Below are 17,708 nucleotides of genomic sequence, written 5' to 3' on the forward strand. Positions count from 1 at the left end.
CTATTGAGTCCGGATTGGGAAACAAAGAAGCTTCCCGTCAAGCTCGGCAGGGGGTACGGAACTCCGAACCCCATCGCTGTCGGCCCAATAGATAGCGAGGTCTATCAGGAAGTGCCCCAGCTTCTTGGTTCTTGAAATTATGGTTCAACCATGTCAATTACGCGTCATTTACTTGCTAGAGGTAGTGTCACAATGTGATGATCGTTAATTAAAGAAATATAAACAACATATAACAGAAGTGTAAGTAAGATGCCATCTTCCAACACCAAGGTCCAGCCTTTTATATAAATACATGTCTTTTTATATTAATGAAACATCCAACGCAGTGGTATCAACTTGGTCAAAGAAAAACAAACAAACAAACAGAGCCGCTATATAATCATGCCATGCGAAAAAAAAATACCCGAAATCAGGCAGAGAGGGAAGGAGAGAGAAATCATGACATCAATTCGTCAATGTCCACGTTTTCTGCCTCGTGGTTCTGCGAAAAGTCCGGGAGCAGCATCGCCGGTTGTCCGATCAACTGTCCCGAGGGCCCGTCAACCCAAGCGCCGCGTTCCTCCTCGCTAGCGCTGAGGATACCGTTGGCGCGCTTCAGCGTCTCAACGTCCAGGTCGGTGATGTAGGCTTCGCGGTTGGTGCCGTCTCCAGCACCACCGGGCAACTTGAGTCGGACTTCAAACTCATTGTCGAGCATCATTTCGTCCTTCCATAGTCGACGCTGGCCATCGAAGACGCAGAGAACGCGCTTCTTCATCTTAATGTTGTTGCTAGGGCATCCCCAGGACTGAGGGTATCGGTCACGGTTGCTTCTCCTCTTGGACGCGGTGATACGGCCCTTGTTATTGGCGTTCGATGAGTACTTGGAGACAGCATTGTTATTCCCTAGGATCACGCGGGATCCTTTGCCTGCCTTCGCAGTGCCTTTGGCTGGTCGTTGATCATCAAAGTCGTCATCATCATCATCGTTTTCGTCGTATCGATCAACGGAGCCAGCCGTGTCGAGTAGTTTATGCTTCTCCATGGTCTTCTTCACTTCCTCGTCCGACTCAACTTCAGCTAGTCGCTGTTGGTTGATGGCCTCACTAGGCTCTTCTTGCTGCACCACGCGAAGGACACAGTCGTCCAAATGCTCATAGAAGTCTTGAGCGTTGTTGAAAGTACCCGAGCAAGTGGAGCACTTTCCGGTCGCATCCTGGCAATAATCGGATACGCTCTTATTTGAGGAAGCAGCGGGGCTTCTCTTGCGGCAGTTGGGTGGGGTCTGTTCCACACCGTGAACTGAGGTCAAGTGGCGTTTGAAAACATCCGCCCGGTTGAAACTCTTCTCCGCGGGTGAGCCCGAGCCAGGGCAGAAACCGCACACCATCGTTCCCTTGTAATGGGTAAGGGTGTGTCGGTTCTTATCGTATTTGCGAGCGAAGCCCTTGGTGTGGTACTCGCAAGTCACAATAGGGCACTTCTCCGGTCTTTCCGATTGGTGGGTAAGCATGTGGGCTTTCAAGTCTTTAAAGACACGTCCACAATCCGGGTGAGGGCATCGACCCTTCTCCTTGGTGTCATCATCCAATTCGTTGCCACTGGCACCGGGGCTCGCCTGTGAAGGGCGAGAGTGAATAGACGATATTGACGACCGGCGATCATATATCGATACAGGGCGAGAATGCGGGCCAGATGGTATTGGCGATGGGGGTACAAGGTTGGATTGTTGCGAGAACGACTGCTTCAGCATGTAACTCTCTGCCTGGTGGAATTGAGAGGGTTCAGGGGACTGAGGGTAGAAGCCGTTGGGGGCAAGGGTATAGTCGGATTGTTCGGGGTAGGAGATAGCAGGTGGAGTAAGGGTGAGCTGCGGTTGTTGTTGCATAGGCTGAATGAGAGAGGGGTCTATTGAGAGGTTAGATCAATGACTCCCAGCTCTGAATTTTATGATAGTAACTCACCAACAAAGCTGTCTGACTTCTTCTGGTAGAATCCTTCCGAGTCAAAAGTATTCACCATGTTCTCGTTAGGGAACAGGTCACCCATGACCGCACCAGGAAGCCCCAGTCCGTGGTTTGTATCCACCCACTCCTCCTGGAAGTTCTGCGCGTTGGCCGAGTATGGGGAGCCCATGGCGGAGGAGGAAGCACTAGCGATTGAAGGGCCAGAGGCGGTCGATACGCCCGACATGTAAGGCTCAGAGTTGGAAATCGGAACCGCCGGAGGAGTGGTGGGCATGAGGGGGAAACCATTTGATTTAGCCATTTCAGGATAGGAATCGCCAAAGCCAGCGTTCTGGTAGGAGGCTTGGGTTAGACCGGGGTCATGCTGGCCATATGCACCAAGGTTGTCCACATTGAAGCTAAAGGAGTCGACCAGGGCAGGATCAATAGAGAAATCCTGAAAGTACGGGCCTTGGTGATGCCTTGAAGATTCGACTGCCATCATTTTGGCGTTGTTGGATCGCGAAGGGAAGAGAAGGAAATCGGCGGAATTTTGGTCGCTTTGCATAGCTAGCCGGAGGAGCGGCCAAAAAAAGCGGATTCGGCGTCGAAACACTATATGTGCACTATCTGTACTAGATCTGCAGATTGCACGTCAGCGGCGAAGTCCGACAGGAGAAGTCGATTGAGTTTCAATAATGTATCGAGGAGGGATCGGGCCGCTCGGGGGAAATTCCCAACCTACTGGTGATAGCGCGTGGCCGTGTTGATTTCCAAGTTGCGTGCAGTGTGCAATGGCTCTGGGAGGCCAGGCCGCAAGGGATCAGACAAAAGTACAGCGGACCCTAGGCGACAACAGCACTGCGACTGAGGGTTTGATCGTGTGCCTGTGGAATGCGGCAAGGTAGGTGACTCGTCTTCTGGGACGGCAATGAGGTTTGCCAGGAAACAGAGGGCGAAGGGGGAGAAGAATGTAGACGGGGGAGACTGAGGATAGGATCTTGTCTCGTGAGGTATCAAGGTAGGGTGAGGGAGGAATGTTGTATAGCCGACGTGAAGTCGAGAGGAACGGGGATGGGGAGGAATATAAGTAAGAAAATGAAGGGGAGTGTGTTAGAAGAAGGATGAGGGGAGCATTGTTAAATGTCTGTGATTGCTGGCCCTACGAGAAGAACACCGTCTGGACTTTGCAGTGGAGCAGACAGGAAGAAGATTGACCAACAAATCAACGAGACAGGCACTAGGGATAACCACAATCTTAGAGGCCGGGCAGGGACAGGGAATGATTAGCGCGTTGACAGACAAAACCGACTGGGGTGTGGTGGAATCGTGGATGAAGCCGACGATGATGCTGATGATGATGGTGGTTGATGGATGGGGTCGTGGAGGGCCGTGTGAGGAACTAAGGGAAAGGAAAAGTAAAAATAAAATAAATAAAATACGCCAAATAAATCTGAAAATAATAATTCCAAAATGATATAAAATAAAATAAAAAATAATAAATCTGGAAAAATAAAAAATAGTAAAAGGCAGTGGAGACTCGACAAGTTCTCTTCAAGTTCCTTTAGCATCTTACTAGCCGTAATGGCTGCGTACCGCGAGGCCTGCAGTGTTGCACCGCCAGACGCTGCGATCTCATGGGTGCAGCGGTGACGACTCGACGAGACCGACGACGGCCATGACAGCTGCCTGAGCAACTCTCTCCCCGTTAGTTCGCAGCCAGTGACCTGGTCGCGACTCGCAGCCTCGCAGGCACGAAGATCTCCAGCAGAAAGACGGACAACGCCAGGCCGGTTCCCGATATCAGCATCGAGTCCACCTCCGATCCACCGCCGCATCCAATGATCGAGGCACCTCGCCAATTTCTCAGCATGGACCATATGAAAGTCACCTTTCTGTCCCTCGTATAATAGCGAGACTGAGTAATGAAGAAGGATAATAGGGTAACGAACGACATCCGACGACACAAAGGATGAAAAAGAAATTGTCCCCTGCGCGAGTGTCCACCGCCCACCCTCCTCGCTACTGTTACCTCATTATGGCCCCGACCAGGCTCGACCCCAGTTTCTCTGCAGCAGGAGCACCAAACTCGCTTGTCATGCCTCAAACTCTCGCAGCGATATTAATTAACACCACTGGGAAGTCAGCAATAGATTAGGTATTACCAATACTACGTACTATAGTTAGTTATCACTGCTAGCAGCGCCGGGCGGGAGACCCTCTCCGGAGACGCCGTCACTCTGTGTGCTCCCCCAGGGATCTTGCCCACAACCGTCATCGGCGAGTCCGTATCGCTGGAATTGTCCAGTCGACAAGCATACCTCGCAATCTTGGCATCATACCATCGCCAATTGATCTCCTCTTTGACAGGCGTTGTCGTCGGCTCCGCATCCTAACTGTGATCATTAACCCCCCATGATAAGATGGTGGCAAATAATACCCCTCAAGATACAAGGGCCAAGTAATTTTTCCCGAGAGTTGAGACTTGAAGTTTGAGCAGATTCCAGTCCCACTCGGCCCCAGCAGCACGAGGATCCTGAAAGGACAGACTGCAATGATCGCCAGGCAATTCCCCTCTCGCATTCGGCTCGCTGTCGTTTAAACGTGATAAACTCGATGTTTATTTGATAGCATTTTGCTTGGCGGTCAGACAAATCCTTCTCTGTCCCGTCAACTTGGGTGAACCAAATCCCTTCCTTGGAGGATTGTCCGCACCTTACACAACAAGATGCAAGCTCGCGTTACTTGGGTACAAAGTGAGGGAATCTAGGCCGTACGCCCACCCACCCATCCGACTGTCCGACACCCAGAATCTCCAGCATTTTGGAAAGATTCAAGATGGGAATCTCGACGATCTTAACCCGGGTCCATCGAGCATCAGCAAATCACACTCGATCACCCCTTGTCGATGAACGTGCATGGTGTTCTGAGTGCCCTGGTTGGCCGAAAGCCAAATGAAGAGTCAACCCCTCTGCACACGACGACGCCAATCAGCACCCGTAAACAGTCCCAGACGGGAGGCCCATCCTTCGCTAGCGCCCAAATGGGACAAACACTTTCCTCATTGCGGGTGAACCTGACTTGTCTCGAACCACTCAGCCATACAGAGCCGCATTTCTCCTCAGCGTGATCAATTTAGCGTCTTACAAATCCAATAGTGCGGTCCGCGACCAAATGTCAAATATCCTCTACTTGACGTGTCAGGGAAAATATTTCCATGCCATGTGAAAAACGATGTTCTTTCCCAGCAGCGCATGCCTGGTACGTATTCAGCAGTCCTTTTTTTCCCCCAAGGGGAAGATTGCCAATCTTCGGGCGGAATACTTACCCGTGACGAAACAATACAGATTCAATTACGGGGTCCCTCGAATGTGGGGACGACTGTGGCTCATGCAAGGCTGAGCCTTCGAGAGCGACTTTTTAGCTTTGGCACTGAGATCATTACTCATTAGGCATTCAGAAACTCCGCCTCCAAAAGTGGCGCCAGAGATTGGAGAAAACCAACTGCGACAGTGTTGGAGAAGCACAATAACGCCGATAGAACCACTGGAACGCCGAGATTAATGCCATGGAGGTGTAGACGTGTGCCGCCCGAATAATGAGTAATTATGAGGAGGCTTGAAATGGATTTAGGTCGACTTCGCTGCAGCGTCTGCATGATTAACACCAGACGCGGTCGCAGAGCATGATGCATGTATGGCCTTGCGATATGCAGGATACCCTGATCACGGCCACAAGGTGCAGATTACCAATACCCACTTTGGCGCTTGCTGCAGTGCAGGGCTAGGTGTATTCCGGAACACAGCGAAAATGTCGGCGGTGTCGGTGAGCAAGTCTTACATGAGCCCGGTTCAGCGCCACATCGATAACCAAGCCACGGGTGAAGAGCCAATCACACAGAAAGTTGCGGATCTTCCTGAGCGTCCATTGGAAGACCCTTCGACGCTAATACCAAGGTGGATTTACTGAGGCGCAGTACTTCCATTTTTACACCGCTTCACTCTTGATCCGCCCCGACTTTTTGGTTTCCGTAATACAGCACATGACTGTGCCCGATGATTCAGAGCATATATTTTCCGCCCAACTCGGCAACGACGTCATCTGCGGTGCATTTTCCCTGCCAAGCCGGTCAGGAACCGTGTTTTCCTCTCCCCAAAGTTGGGTGCCCCTTGGATTGACCGATGTTTCCACCCAAATTCTGGAGCGAAACCTTATTCTTGCTCTCTAACTTTGCGGTGGAATATCCGCGTTTCTGACCGGACCTGCTACCGGATCAACGGTGACTTGGATCTTGAGCCTTTCTCGATGTTTCGGAATTTTTTTATGTGACAACCAGATCTCCTCGGAGGCTCGGCTTGCCAATCAATGTGAAATTAATATAAAACCTTGTCTGATGGGATGATTATCAAGATGATGACATATCACTTCATTATGAATATTCCACACCATATAACAACGATACTAGCCAACATCAAGAAATTTGGCAAGCAATGACCCCTCGCGTGCTTGCTATTCGGCGTCTCCTGTGGAAAGACCCCGAGATTCCCGCCCCCTCTTCGTTACCTATACGAAACGCACTGCTGGCCTCTGGGATCTTGAACTGAGAGACATTGTACGACATTTCACTTGCCAACCAGCAACCAGTCAGCACACGTTCTCATCCCGGCCCTCTCACTGCACGTGGTAAGATGACTGCTGAATGCTGATAAAATCCTGATAAGCCTCTGGGTTTGTGTAACTCCATTGACCCAATGGAGACACGATATTCTCCTCCCCAAACCGCTTCCGTGAAGAGAAGTCAAACCATACCATCCTTGTGCAACGACCTGATTACAAACTTTGAGGCGACAATATTATTGCTGTTTTCCGGCTGGAACCTGGGGACAGCACAACTCTCAAGAATATCTCCAAAGTCCAGCCTACAACCCCGTAAACCCCGGCCGTTCGGCATTTCCATTTTGTTGCTAGGCAAGAAATCGCACAGACCTATTTCCGAGCACGCCTTTACTCCTTCGTTAAAAGCGAGTCAGTGACTCAGTCAGTCAGTGAGACTCAGCCCTACTGGGGTCCGAGCCTGCGAGTTGCTCGTGCTACTGAATAACTCCGCCGTACATTCGGTGCTGTCTCCGCACCGGCCCCCCTGGCGGCTCCCAGCAGTTGGGACTTGGCTTGGGGTTCAACCCGTCTGTCAGGATTAGGAATCAGGATGTCAGAAAGCGGATCGCCCATCCCTGTGCCCATGTGTCAGAGATAAAATAGCATCTCACCTGCTCCCTCATTGGCGACGGGTAAGACTAAGAACGCTCCGCCAACATGGCTTGCACAGTGGCAATTTACAACGACAGTACGCACGACTAATTCCCGCTAGGTCGCTCGTTGGCCTCAACCTCCAAAAAAAAGAGCAGTGCAGTAAAATAAAACACTCCTGGATGCAAACCCCACCCAACCCTGTCGGATAGAACCGACGGATCTGATTTGCTGCGGTCCGCTAAATATAGCCACCACCATGGACTTTGACCAGGATAAAGTTTCAAACAGAGTAAGGCCCAGAGGCACGAGTGGAAGCTGGGACCGAATTTAGACTAACAGTAACATGGATGGCCAAAACAGAAAACTGCTCGCAGAAGCCAGAAACTTGCTTGTGTCTGTTTTTGGATGCCGGCGCCGGGCTTTGCCATGTTACACGGGCTTGGCTAACACGAACAACGCTCATGCTAATTGCCAAAGCAGGGTAATTAAATATAGATTCGCTACTGGTAAACCGATTGAGAACGATGTAGCGAGAATACAAAGGTCATTCAGCGCTAATACTAGTAGTATTTCGCTACTGAGTTGGCCTTATACTTCTATACTGTCCCCTACGAGTCATGTTCAGGTCAAATCAAATCAAATCTGACAAGAGTTGACAAAGTCTCCTGTTATCGCAAAGCGCGGACTCTTCCCGAGCAAAGAAAAATAATTCCAGGAGGGTCGTTTCAAGTCCCCACAGTTTTAGGTCCGAAATATCAATCTTAATTACGCTTCTCCATAAGCCTAAAGTAGTTTCTTCACAAAGCCACGCGCCGGCCTTGCGCCCATCCCCTTCCCAATCGTCAATTCTACCAAGGTAGGATAAGTGTTAACTATAGATCTAAGATTGGTAAGGCAGACTGCTTCTTCACTTTGCCACTAACTTGCAGCAACCAAGAAACGGTGAGGGGGGCCGGGAAGAGGAGACAGAAAGGCATGTTTTGGCCCCCAAGTTGGAACTCAGTTGTTGGCCCCCCCTGCATGACTGTAGGACGGATACTCATTCCCTCCATTCAGAGAAGCCAGGGACGCGGAGGATGGCCGCTGCCGCCTATTATCTGGATGAGAATCAACGTGGTCGGCCTATCGAGAGCCTGGAAGTCTGAGTAAGTTGCCGGGGTTCGAGCTCGAGTTCTCCTTGTTCGCGCGTGGCACGGCATGGGTGGTTGACCAATCGACAGCCCAGACCTAATGGGGATTGTTGGGCTGTTGGTTCGAGGCTCGAGGATATTGTTCCATTCAACCATTGGAATGGGGTGTGGGCCATCCCAACCCAGTCATCTCCAGCTTACTCTGCCTCGTGGTTTGTGTTGTACAAGATACGGACGCGCACACCCTTACGAAGCACGTCATGGGTTCAGGAAATATAATTCCATATTATAGGTGGATCTGTAACATTGGCACCATGATGTTCTGAGGGAGCCATCCAGCGTTTGTGTCGGATGCCAATTATTCGACCGTGGTCGTTGTTCCGTGCCCCTTCGTACGCATTATTCGCTCCTTCTCCAACTCCAAGCATTCGTCGCGCACTTTAGCACAGATCATGACCCCGGGCTAGTTGGCTCGCCCCGGGCCCGTCGTTTAGTTGGCGGTGACAGGCTCTGAAGAAACCAGTAACTCCACCGTCCACCGCTCCCTGGGGAATTCCGTCACTGATTTGTCAACTTGAGCAAATTGGGGGGGGGCGATTAATAATACCATGTCTTGTATTGATGACCGAAGATATTGCAAGGAGTGTTCAGCTTGGAAGACGGACACTAAACCGATTAAAATGTTGGTCAGCATGAGCAATTGGTTAAGTTAACTTAGTTAACTCAGCACGCGGATTATCACAGCCGCTGGAAGATCCGAACCCGATGGCGTTTTCTCGGCTGTTCCTTTAGATCCGGTCCCCGGAAACGGAAGCAATAATGAAGCGGGCCATTTGATCTGTCAGATTATCGATGTTGTTGTTCGAGGCTCCAGGAGTCGAGTCAGTGAGACCCAAAAAAAGGGGCCACTGGGGCAGGGCAGAGAGGCTCGGCGGCCTGAATCGTTACTATTGGCGCTGTTCATTCTGTGTGGAGCACAGTGAAGAAGAAGACTTGGGGGATACTTCGTCGTTGATTGGGGGGAGCGTGTTTGTGGCGGGGGACCGTTGAAGAATTGCAGCCCACATGGAAACTGCCGGGCTGCACTTGCTGCCATCCCGCCAAAGCTGCCGAAGTTCTGTCAGCATCCACGATTGCCATCCGCCCTGAGTGTTCTGACTCTGGACCTTGCCATCTCTGCATGATCAGCGCATGGAACCGCCCGAAATAGTTAGTTGGTCGCGCCTTTAGTGCACGACATTGCGAAGGAGATATCAGCAGTCGTACGGTCGTACCATCCGCCATCGAGGACGGGACGTTTAGTTCACCAACCAACGTCACACCGATGGACAGGAGCTTTGGTGGCGGAGCTCAAACAGTGCTCTAGCCTCTAGAGTCCGAAATACAATGGGATTGCTTTTTTTTTTTTTTTTTGGTGTTCGCCGTTCCACGAAGGAACATGGTAGGTATCCCGCACGGCTTGCCATTCTGGACTGGCACCAAGACAAGCGATTCATGATTATCGATCGAAGACGTGGCGCTGTTGGAGGAAAGACAAAAACTCTCAGGAAAGCCAAAAACGCCACGGAACGAACTGATGGCTGTGACCCTGGACTGGAGTGACCAAGAAGTTTCAATGACCACATTCATCAGATATTATCCGCGACTGAGACATTCGGCCCATACATCACGCTAACTTGGAAGATGCCCCTCTCTACACCGTAGACGGGATGCAGGGCAACCGTTTTCTGTTTACTCGAGTGGAAATGAAAATATTCCGCAGGCCTGGAGTATCGGCATAGCAAGGGGGTATATTCTACGAAGTATGGAGGACGTTGGCGGATTCTGGACCTTTTGGAGGGACTCGGGCCCGGAGCACCTCCGGGTGTGCAAATAACTCCATGCCTGAGCAATGGGCACGAGGGAAATCGCTCCACGGCTCATTCGATCCAGGAAGGAATTTCCGTCCCTCTGCACGGACTGAGCTTCAGAAGAAATGGTAGCTTAGCTTGAGTTTGGCCCCAAAAGCCTCACTGCCAAACTACCAGCGAGTCAAGTCTGCCTTGCTGGAACGGCACTGGTGAACCTGAAACAGTTTCTTCAAGGTCTCCATTCCATGGTCACGGTCGTTAGCTCGATTGGAGAAGCCAAAGCTTGAATGGAGTCTTCTATCCGCGGGAACCTTCCATCTCCAAACGCTTTTCATGAATGCTCGAAGGCTCAAAGTTGTCGTAGTTGGCCACTAATATAATAATCGTCGAGGCTTCGAAACAGCGCATCGCATGGTGCCCATGGCATAGATTCTGAGAAATGCCCGGCACGATCTCTTTGTTTCGTCCAGGGACGTCAATTGCCAAGTCTAGTAGTTAAAGGACCAGCCCAAGTCGGAATTAAGACCCGAGAATCCTCCTAATTTCAATATCAACGCTCCAGAATACTCGTACACGAGCCACGACAAGGCCGTCTGCAATTCTGCATCATTGTTTCGACGTTTATTCCGTACTCCGTTCTGACCTATTCGGTACACTACCACGTGTAACCAAGGCCTCGATCGCAAAAATGAGGCACCAGTCATTTTCGCTAGTCGACGATCTCAATCAAGGCCCGATGAGATCGTGGATTCGTGCTCTTTCCGCCTGCCCGGAAAAGAGATGCATGACTCTGATGGAAGCAGCAAGCACAAATAGGCTCTCTATCATTTTGATGGTTCGATCTCTGCCGCGGTGGGCCCGTGCTAAGTACGTAGTATTGATTTCTTGCCGGTGCTCATCACTTGACATTCACCTCTTTCAACCCCATAGCTACCAAAGTACGGGTAATTTTCCAGACTCCCCACTCTCCGTCTGATTCTGGGCGGTTTGGTTGAGAGGCCGAATCTCCGTCTGAATAACTCCTTTAAGGCTTTAACCATGTACACGATACCACAATGGAGAGCGGTTAAAGGAGTGTGCCGTTTTGCCTTTTTCCCACCCACTGTTCCCGTGTTTCACCTTGACCGGAATCACCACCGAGACTCCTTACGGAGCAGTCCTTGGAGACTGGAGAGACTGGGTTATCAATTACTCTTCTTGATTATTCATGGCCCATTCGCATCCATTCCATCGGGCCCGTCTCGGATCCCCACTGACTGTAAAGTCTCCTGCTCAGGCTTACAGAGTCGTCGTCCACAGCGCTGTCGGCAACTTTCGCAGTATATTATAAAGTCGGACATCCCGAATGACATCGCAGATCAATGTTTGATCCAACGAGAGTAGAGAGTCTCAGCAAGGTTCATGGTCAAGAACAGCAACTCTTCTCCGTAACACGGACTTTTTTCACGCTCAGCCACAGCACGGGCGCTCCCATTGCCGCGGAAGATACCGGGCTAACTTCGGTTGGGCCCTCAGGAGTCAGGACCACATGGACACAAGGGGCCAGGTTCCAGGTTCCCAACCAAATCTGTGGAATCGTGGATTAAATTGGTGGAGAAGGCGTGCGGAACGGCGCCCGCTAGTCTCGACAGGCTCGTATTGTGATGGCCAATAACAGCACACAAGTACCGCTGCCAGATCTCAAAAGTCGAACGCCAACACTTTCGCTCGCATCATGACGAAAGCGTGTCCACCGTCGCGCCGACTTCCAAGAGAGGAAGGCCTGGAGATCTGCGGGCCTCCCTGAGTCCGGCCCCTCCGGCTGTTTTCCGCATTCCGCGGCTATTTGGCGATAACTTGACTCGTCGAGTGCTCTGCAGTCTGCACTTTGTTTGTTGAGAGCAATAGGCCATTATTATCCTCCCTTAAGCAGTTGATGCTGCTGTCGCTGGTCGGATACCTTCGATATCCCCTCCGACCCCTGCTATAGTTAGTTGGTCCGAACGAGGGATGGCTTACAAATTGCTTCCTCCCGCGTGGTGTCCCCTAAGGAAAAGCAATTAGCGATTGCTGCGATTCCAATCGCAAGGTTAGCGGGATTCTGACTCTTGCCGCAGCCTACGGGGCTTGTTCTAGGATGGTCTGGAATTGCCATGCACGCAGGCAAGTCGAATCGCATACCGCGTTAGGAATAAGGCCTCCTCTCAGACTCAGAAAATGTCCCACTACTTTGGTTCCGCAGAATGTTTATTTTGAAGTTTAATTGTTGGGCAGTCGTTGCTCTCTACGCGAGTCCGAACAGATGTACGATCTGCCAGCGCTTGTTTACAGTCGCTTCACCTCTACAATATCATCGTCAGCGATCATGGCCACAAGGCCTCGACAGATCATGGAACTGAAAACAGCAATATCAAACGATTAAAAGAGAGAAAACCAAGGCAAATAATTTCCCACCATTTCGCTGTGTTTCCCGTCTGATACGTGGCAAGCGCACTATCAATCATGCTCCGCTTCCAATCACCATAACAGATCATCCCTGAAGCAGGAAAAAGGAGAGCGCTTTTCCAAGAGGCTACCTCGCTTCCCAAAACAACGCCTGTAAATTAGCGCCATTCCTCTCACCGTGTCTTTTGGCGAGGAGCTCTCCGGCCCCCATACAAAGGTTCGGTCAGCAATATGCAGTGCTGCGGTAAGGCCACCCATTCTCCAATTTATGTTGCAGCAGGATGCGCAATCCCACCAAACTACTTGGGGTTCTTAATAGTGATCATCCCTGCTATTGGCCTCCTACTCGCCAAGCTTGTCCGCTTTCGGGCTTCCGTGTCCGTGCCCGAGGCTGTCAAATGCCTGCACGGTCAACACATCCAAGCGCAGCCGTGATCAAAGTGCAAGATCCCAAGACACTGGTTGAAGCGACCAGGGCCTCTGTGACGACTGACGAACAGCATTATTACCGGGTCCTTTTCTGCTAAATCATACCCATGTCTGTCGATCTTTTGTTTTTGGGTTTAGTCGATTCGATGCTCCCTCATTGAAACGGGGTGTATTGCGTATTGACCGTTGTAAACGACCGGTTATACGTCTACTCTGCGTTTCATACCCAGACGACGCCTGCATGGACGCATCTGGCAAATATCCGAGACCCCTAGCTGACGAGGATTCGACAATCTGTGCTGCGGGCTGCAAGTGTCAGGTAGACCTCGTCCCGTAGGGCTGAAATCCTGATGCGGTCGCTGAAGCAAAGCCATCCTAGAATTGCTAGCCCATAGTGAGTTCTCCTATTTCGTGCGTCTAAGCCTCACTCGATATTAATCCCCATTGCAGGGATTCGCTCCCTCCCCCTTTTCGTCCTCCTGCCTTGATTACGCCAGACCTGTTGGCCTGCACGTTGCTCTCTTAGTTTCTTGTCCGGATCTGGCCCTCCAACTGAATCGCTGCCCGTGAGCCCGCTCACAGAGATCCATCTGACCAACATGAGTTAGAACAGGGCAACGAAGCAAGCAAACTGCTAGCCCTATATTTCTGGGCGTGCGTAGACTGACCCTCAATGGGCACGGCAGCACCCATCCTCATCCCCGCTGACAGGCCGGTTCTTGGAGAGGTCTCGAGTGTGGACCGGCGAAATGACCACACTGATGATGTGGAAGCGCCTTGACAAATCATTCCACTTCTGCACGTTCCTCGACAGCTGAGCCGCCGGGAGCGTTTGTTTTGTCATTTGATTCTCCATCAGTCTTCCCCCCCTTCACTTCAAGCCACCACGCCCTACATCAGGTTAGCTCTCGGTATCCCCGGATGGCTCCAAGGCGTCTACTAAAACGAAGTAAGTTAGTTACAGGGCTGAGTATGATGAGGTCCACACCGTCTTACTCACCAGACCCGTGCTCGTATCACGATGTGTCTCGAGCACAAGCCGCCAACGGTCCGAAGTTTCCACTAGCTGCATGCTTCATGAATCATGATTAAGCATCTTTCCTCTAGAAAGTTGTACCCGGGTGATGATGACATCCAGCTCAGTGTTCATTATAGCGCTAGATGACTTCCCTATGATCCTATCAAATCCGCGGATTTTACCCGGCCATGCCATACCTGAGACGCTGACGGGGGTTTGACTAGCGGAGGGATGAAAAACCTTACCCTGCATCGAGGACGAGACGCCGTCCCTGCATCCCCATTAGTCCAACAGGGCATGGGCTCATTAGCAGCCTCATCCAATCGTCGCTGATACCCGGGGTGTTGGTGCTGGCGCTGATTTTGGTGCGATAACCAAGCCGATCCTTCAGGCCACCCAACAATCGGGTTGTTTGTTTGGCTGAGGACGTTGAACCTTGTGGGATACTGGAAGTTACAATTTTCCAGTCGTTGGGGTTCCCCTTTTTTCTTTGACAATGGGAATGGGGGATTAGTTGTTCGTCATGTTGATTGCGTGGCACACGGTGGTGTGTTGGAACCGGGCCATCGGCTCATGGAGGTTGGTAGGCTGTTTCACGGGGACGTGCTGACACTGGTGATTCCAAAGCATTTTCCCTTGTCAGTTATGTTTGGTATCGTCCGGAATATGCATGCATGCTCTGCTGGAAAAGCAGTAAACAATAGGGGGGTAGTCTGAGTATCACGAAGCACTACCTACACTACCCTTCTATGTTTATCATAAAACTGGACACCAACGTCGAGGTCTCATTTATATACCGAGTTCAATGAAGAAGATGCCATTAAACGATTTCCATGCCTGTATTATTGTGCTCAGTGATATATGATATGCCGAATCAGATAGCGCAGCTAAGCCACTTTCCATTCTTTCGCAGTTGGATAAAGCAATGAATGCTAATACGAGTAATATTGTAGTACACCATATCCTTATACCCTAGGCGCCCATATTTCTAGTAGATACCTACGAATGATTCCCTTCCACTACCCTAATATAATAAAGCCATTGAGGGTCGATTATGCTCTATGATTCTATAATACCGAAAGCATGGACAAGATACCATTAATCGACATAGAAGATAGGTTTCATCTACAAGTGAGGGTTGATATTGATGAGGCACGACTAACCCAGGCTTATGAGAAATGAATATGACTATCCGGAGAATATAGGCCTCCAGCGGGCTTTACTACCCAGCTTTGATGGTAAGTTCAAATGACATCGAACCAGAACCGAACCCGAAGTCTAATACAGGATTCTTGGGACACAAAGCAGACTGCATCCAGGATCTCACATCCAGCCATCTACTAGACACCGCACATAGAGGAAACGCGCCGAAAACAACGCAAAACACAACCAGAAGAGTCATCTCCGTCTTCATTCTCAGCATACAGCGCAGAACTTGTCGACATGTTCAACGGACACCAAACCAATCATGAACATCTGCCATCGGCCTTAAACCCAGAGCCATGAATTGGCTGTGCATCACAGAAATCGACACGAAAGCCGTTATAATGAGTGTTGTCAGCAACGCGGTTTTGAGGATTTGGCCTAGGCGGAGAGTATCACCAAATGTCAATGCCTCGATTCCCAAGACGGATGCTAGTACCGTGAGACACATTAGCTTCTTCTATTTCTACTTGACTGTGTTTTTACAAGGCATGGGGTACATCCGCAGGGGAAAAAAAGAACATGGCATTATGGTACCTCCAAGACAGCTGAGGCATATTGTTAACCAGATGGCCGACGCGAGGGCGGGGGGTAGGAGCTGGACTCTGCATATATGGTGGCAACGATTTAATAGAGGGAAAGGAGGAATTCATGATACCGAGACTCCAAATAATTTTGTTCAACTGCAATCGGGGCAATTGGGCTGATGTGATATTGCCAATGTCGCAGATGGGCGAAGGTTGGGTGGAGACAGCATCAAAGTAGGATGATCTTATGCACTCTACGTACGCGGTGATGGCCCTGCGTGTATCCATTGCTGTTAACTTGGGTTCGGGGTGATTTAGATGGCCCGTGATAGATCTGCAGATGTATATATGTGGATGGCTCTATACGAGAAAGGGTTATCCGGCTAGGAGAAGGATGATGAGTATAAGAAATGCAAAGCATCGTGATGAAATGAAGTGGCTTGTCCATTTATCTGCCTCTTCTTCTGACGCATTTGGTTTGGTGTTCTTGTTTGCCTTCAAACAAGGTGTTTTGGTGTTCGGAAGATGTTGGCCTCAGGCGCCGCTCAAGTATACCGTAGGAATCGACGGTTGCCGCCCGCATCCCCCGCATTTGTTGGTCCCCCCCGTCTCATCTGTCCTGTCTTCTCCAATTCTCAAACCCAACTCTTCCAACGAGGAATCTGCATGATGCAGCTTGGGTTGACCGAGAGTCTTCCGGCTCTCGTGGCAAAGCGATTTGCTGCTGCCAAAGACGCTGGCCACTTGATTTTCTCCCAGACTCATCTTGAAATTCTACGCCCTGGCGGCATCCCTGTAAGGCTGCGGAAACCACACCAGGAACTCTCTTCTTCCACCGATTCACTATATGGTCACTAATTGTGATGGGTTTCTTTAGTATCAACTCCGATACTGCCCTGCTCTTGCCAACAAGCCGACCGGAAAGCCCAAAGCGGACGAGGGAAACAACAAGAAACGATTCGACCCCTTCGAGAACCCATCCCCAGACCTTCTGATCGCACACTTTCCGAGAGAAAACCCGACACATTTTCTCGTATTGAATAAGTTCCCGGTCATCCCGAATCATTTCATTCTCGCAACGACTGCCTGGCGGGAACAAACGGATATACTTGAGAAGGAAGATTTGGCGGCGGCGTATGCCTGCGTTAAGGCATGGAGCGATGACAGCCAAACGGACGGCACGAAACCCAGAAGGTTATTCGCATTTTTCAACTCCGGGTACGAAAGCGGTGCAAGCCAGCCACATAGACATCTGCAGTTCCTACCTGTGGAGTCAATGTCTCAAGATGACGAGACTGGGACATGGAGGCCGCTAATCGACACGGTCCCTTCACAACCAGCTTCATCTGAATCAGAATTTCGACGGATATCCTGGCTCCCACTTGCCAATTTTGCTCTCCCCTTGCCCCCGAATGCTTCTGCCGAGAGTCTCCACGAAATATATGTGTCTCTGTACAAGGCCGCCGCAGTGGCAGCAGGTGTCCCCCGAAATGAAGTGCGGTCGAGCACCGGGCCTGCGGCCGTTAGTTACAACCTTGCAATGACAGAATCCACGATGATGATCTGTCCGCGGAAGAGCGTCAGCGCCGTGGTAGAGGTCGATGACGCAGTGCGCAAGGACATCCACGAAGCGGGAGTTGTTGAGCTTAATGGGACGCTCCTTGGTGGAACGATGATGGTGAAAGCTGAAGCAGAATGGAGTGAGTTGCGCCGGAGCTCGGATGGTCTCATGAAGGTGCTTGGTTCCATTGGGTATCCCCAGCCGGACATAAGAGAAGTCGCCCTGTTATGATCATAGACATGCATTTTGTGCGTTCCAGCCCAAGCATCTGAATACGCTCTGCCGGAATGGGTGAGAGAGCTGGTACCCCTAGTAGATACTAGTACTTTCCTTATGTATATAGTTTTGGCCATCACGTGGGGTAGCCTTCCAGGCTGAGACTCATCCATTC

The 17,708-nt window shown here is 50.7% G+C and overlaps 2 protein-coding genes across 2 annotated transcripts; one reads left to right on the top strand and one right to left on the bottom strand.

Annotated features, from left to right (window-relative positions):
- Positions 1 to 436: 436 nt before the first annotated feature.
- zfpA (putative C2H2 finger domain protein) lies at positions 437 to 2,493 on the bottom strand (the record flags this gene model as incomplete). Its single annotated transcript, XM_041700498.1, has 2 exons — positions 437 to 1,887; positions 1,944 to 2,493. 2 exons carry the CDS (start codon positions 2,491 to 2,493, stop codon positions 437 to 439), a joined length of 2,001 nt encoding a protein of 666 aa, XP_041553476.1.
- A 13,788-nt stretch (positions 2,494 to 16,281) lies between these two features.
- On the top strand, positions 16,282 to 17,548 carry APA2 (putative bis(5'-nucleosyl)-tetraphosphatase; the record flags this gene model as incomplete). The annotated part of the gene is made up of 2 exons (XM_041700499.1): positions 16,282 to 16,551; positions 16,634 to 17,548. 2 exons carry the CDS (start codon positions 16,282 to 16,284, stop codon positions 17,546 to 17,548), a joined length of 1,185 nt encoding a protein of 394 aa, XP_041553477.1.
- Between the last annotated feature and the right edge of the window lie 160 nt (positions 17,549 to 17,708).

Source organism: Aspergillus puulaauensis, chromosome 2 (genome assembly GCF_016861865.1).
Source record: "Aspergillus puulaauensis MK2 DNA, chromosome 2, nearly complete sequence".
NCBI classification, from domain to species: Eukaryota; Fungi; Ascomycota; class Eurotiomycetes; order Eurotiales; family Aspergillaceae; genus Aspergillus; species Aspergillus puulaauensis.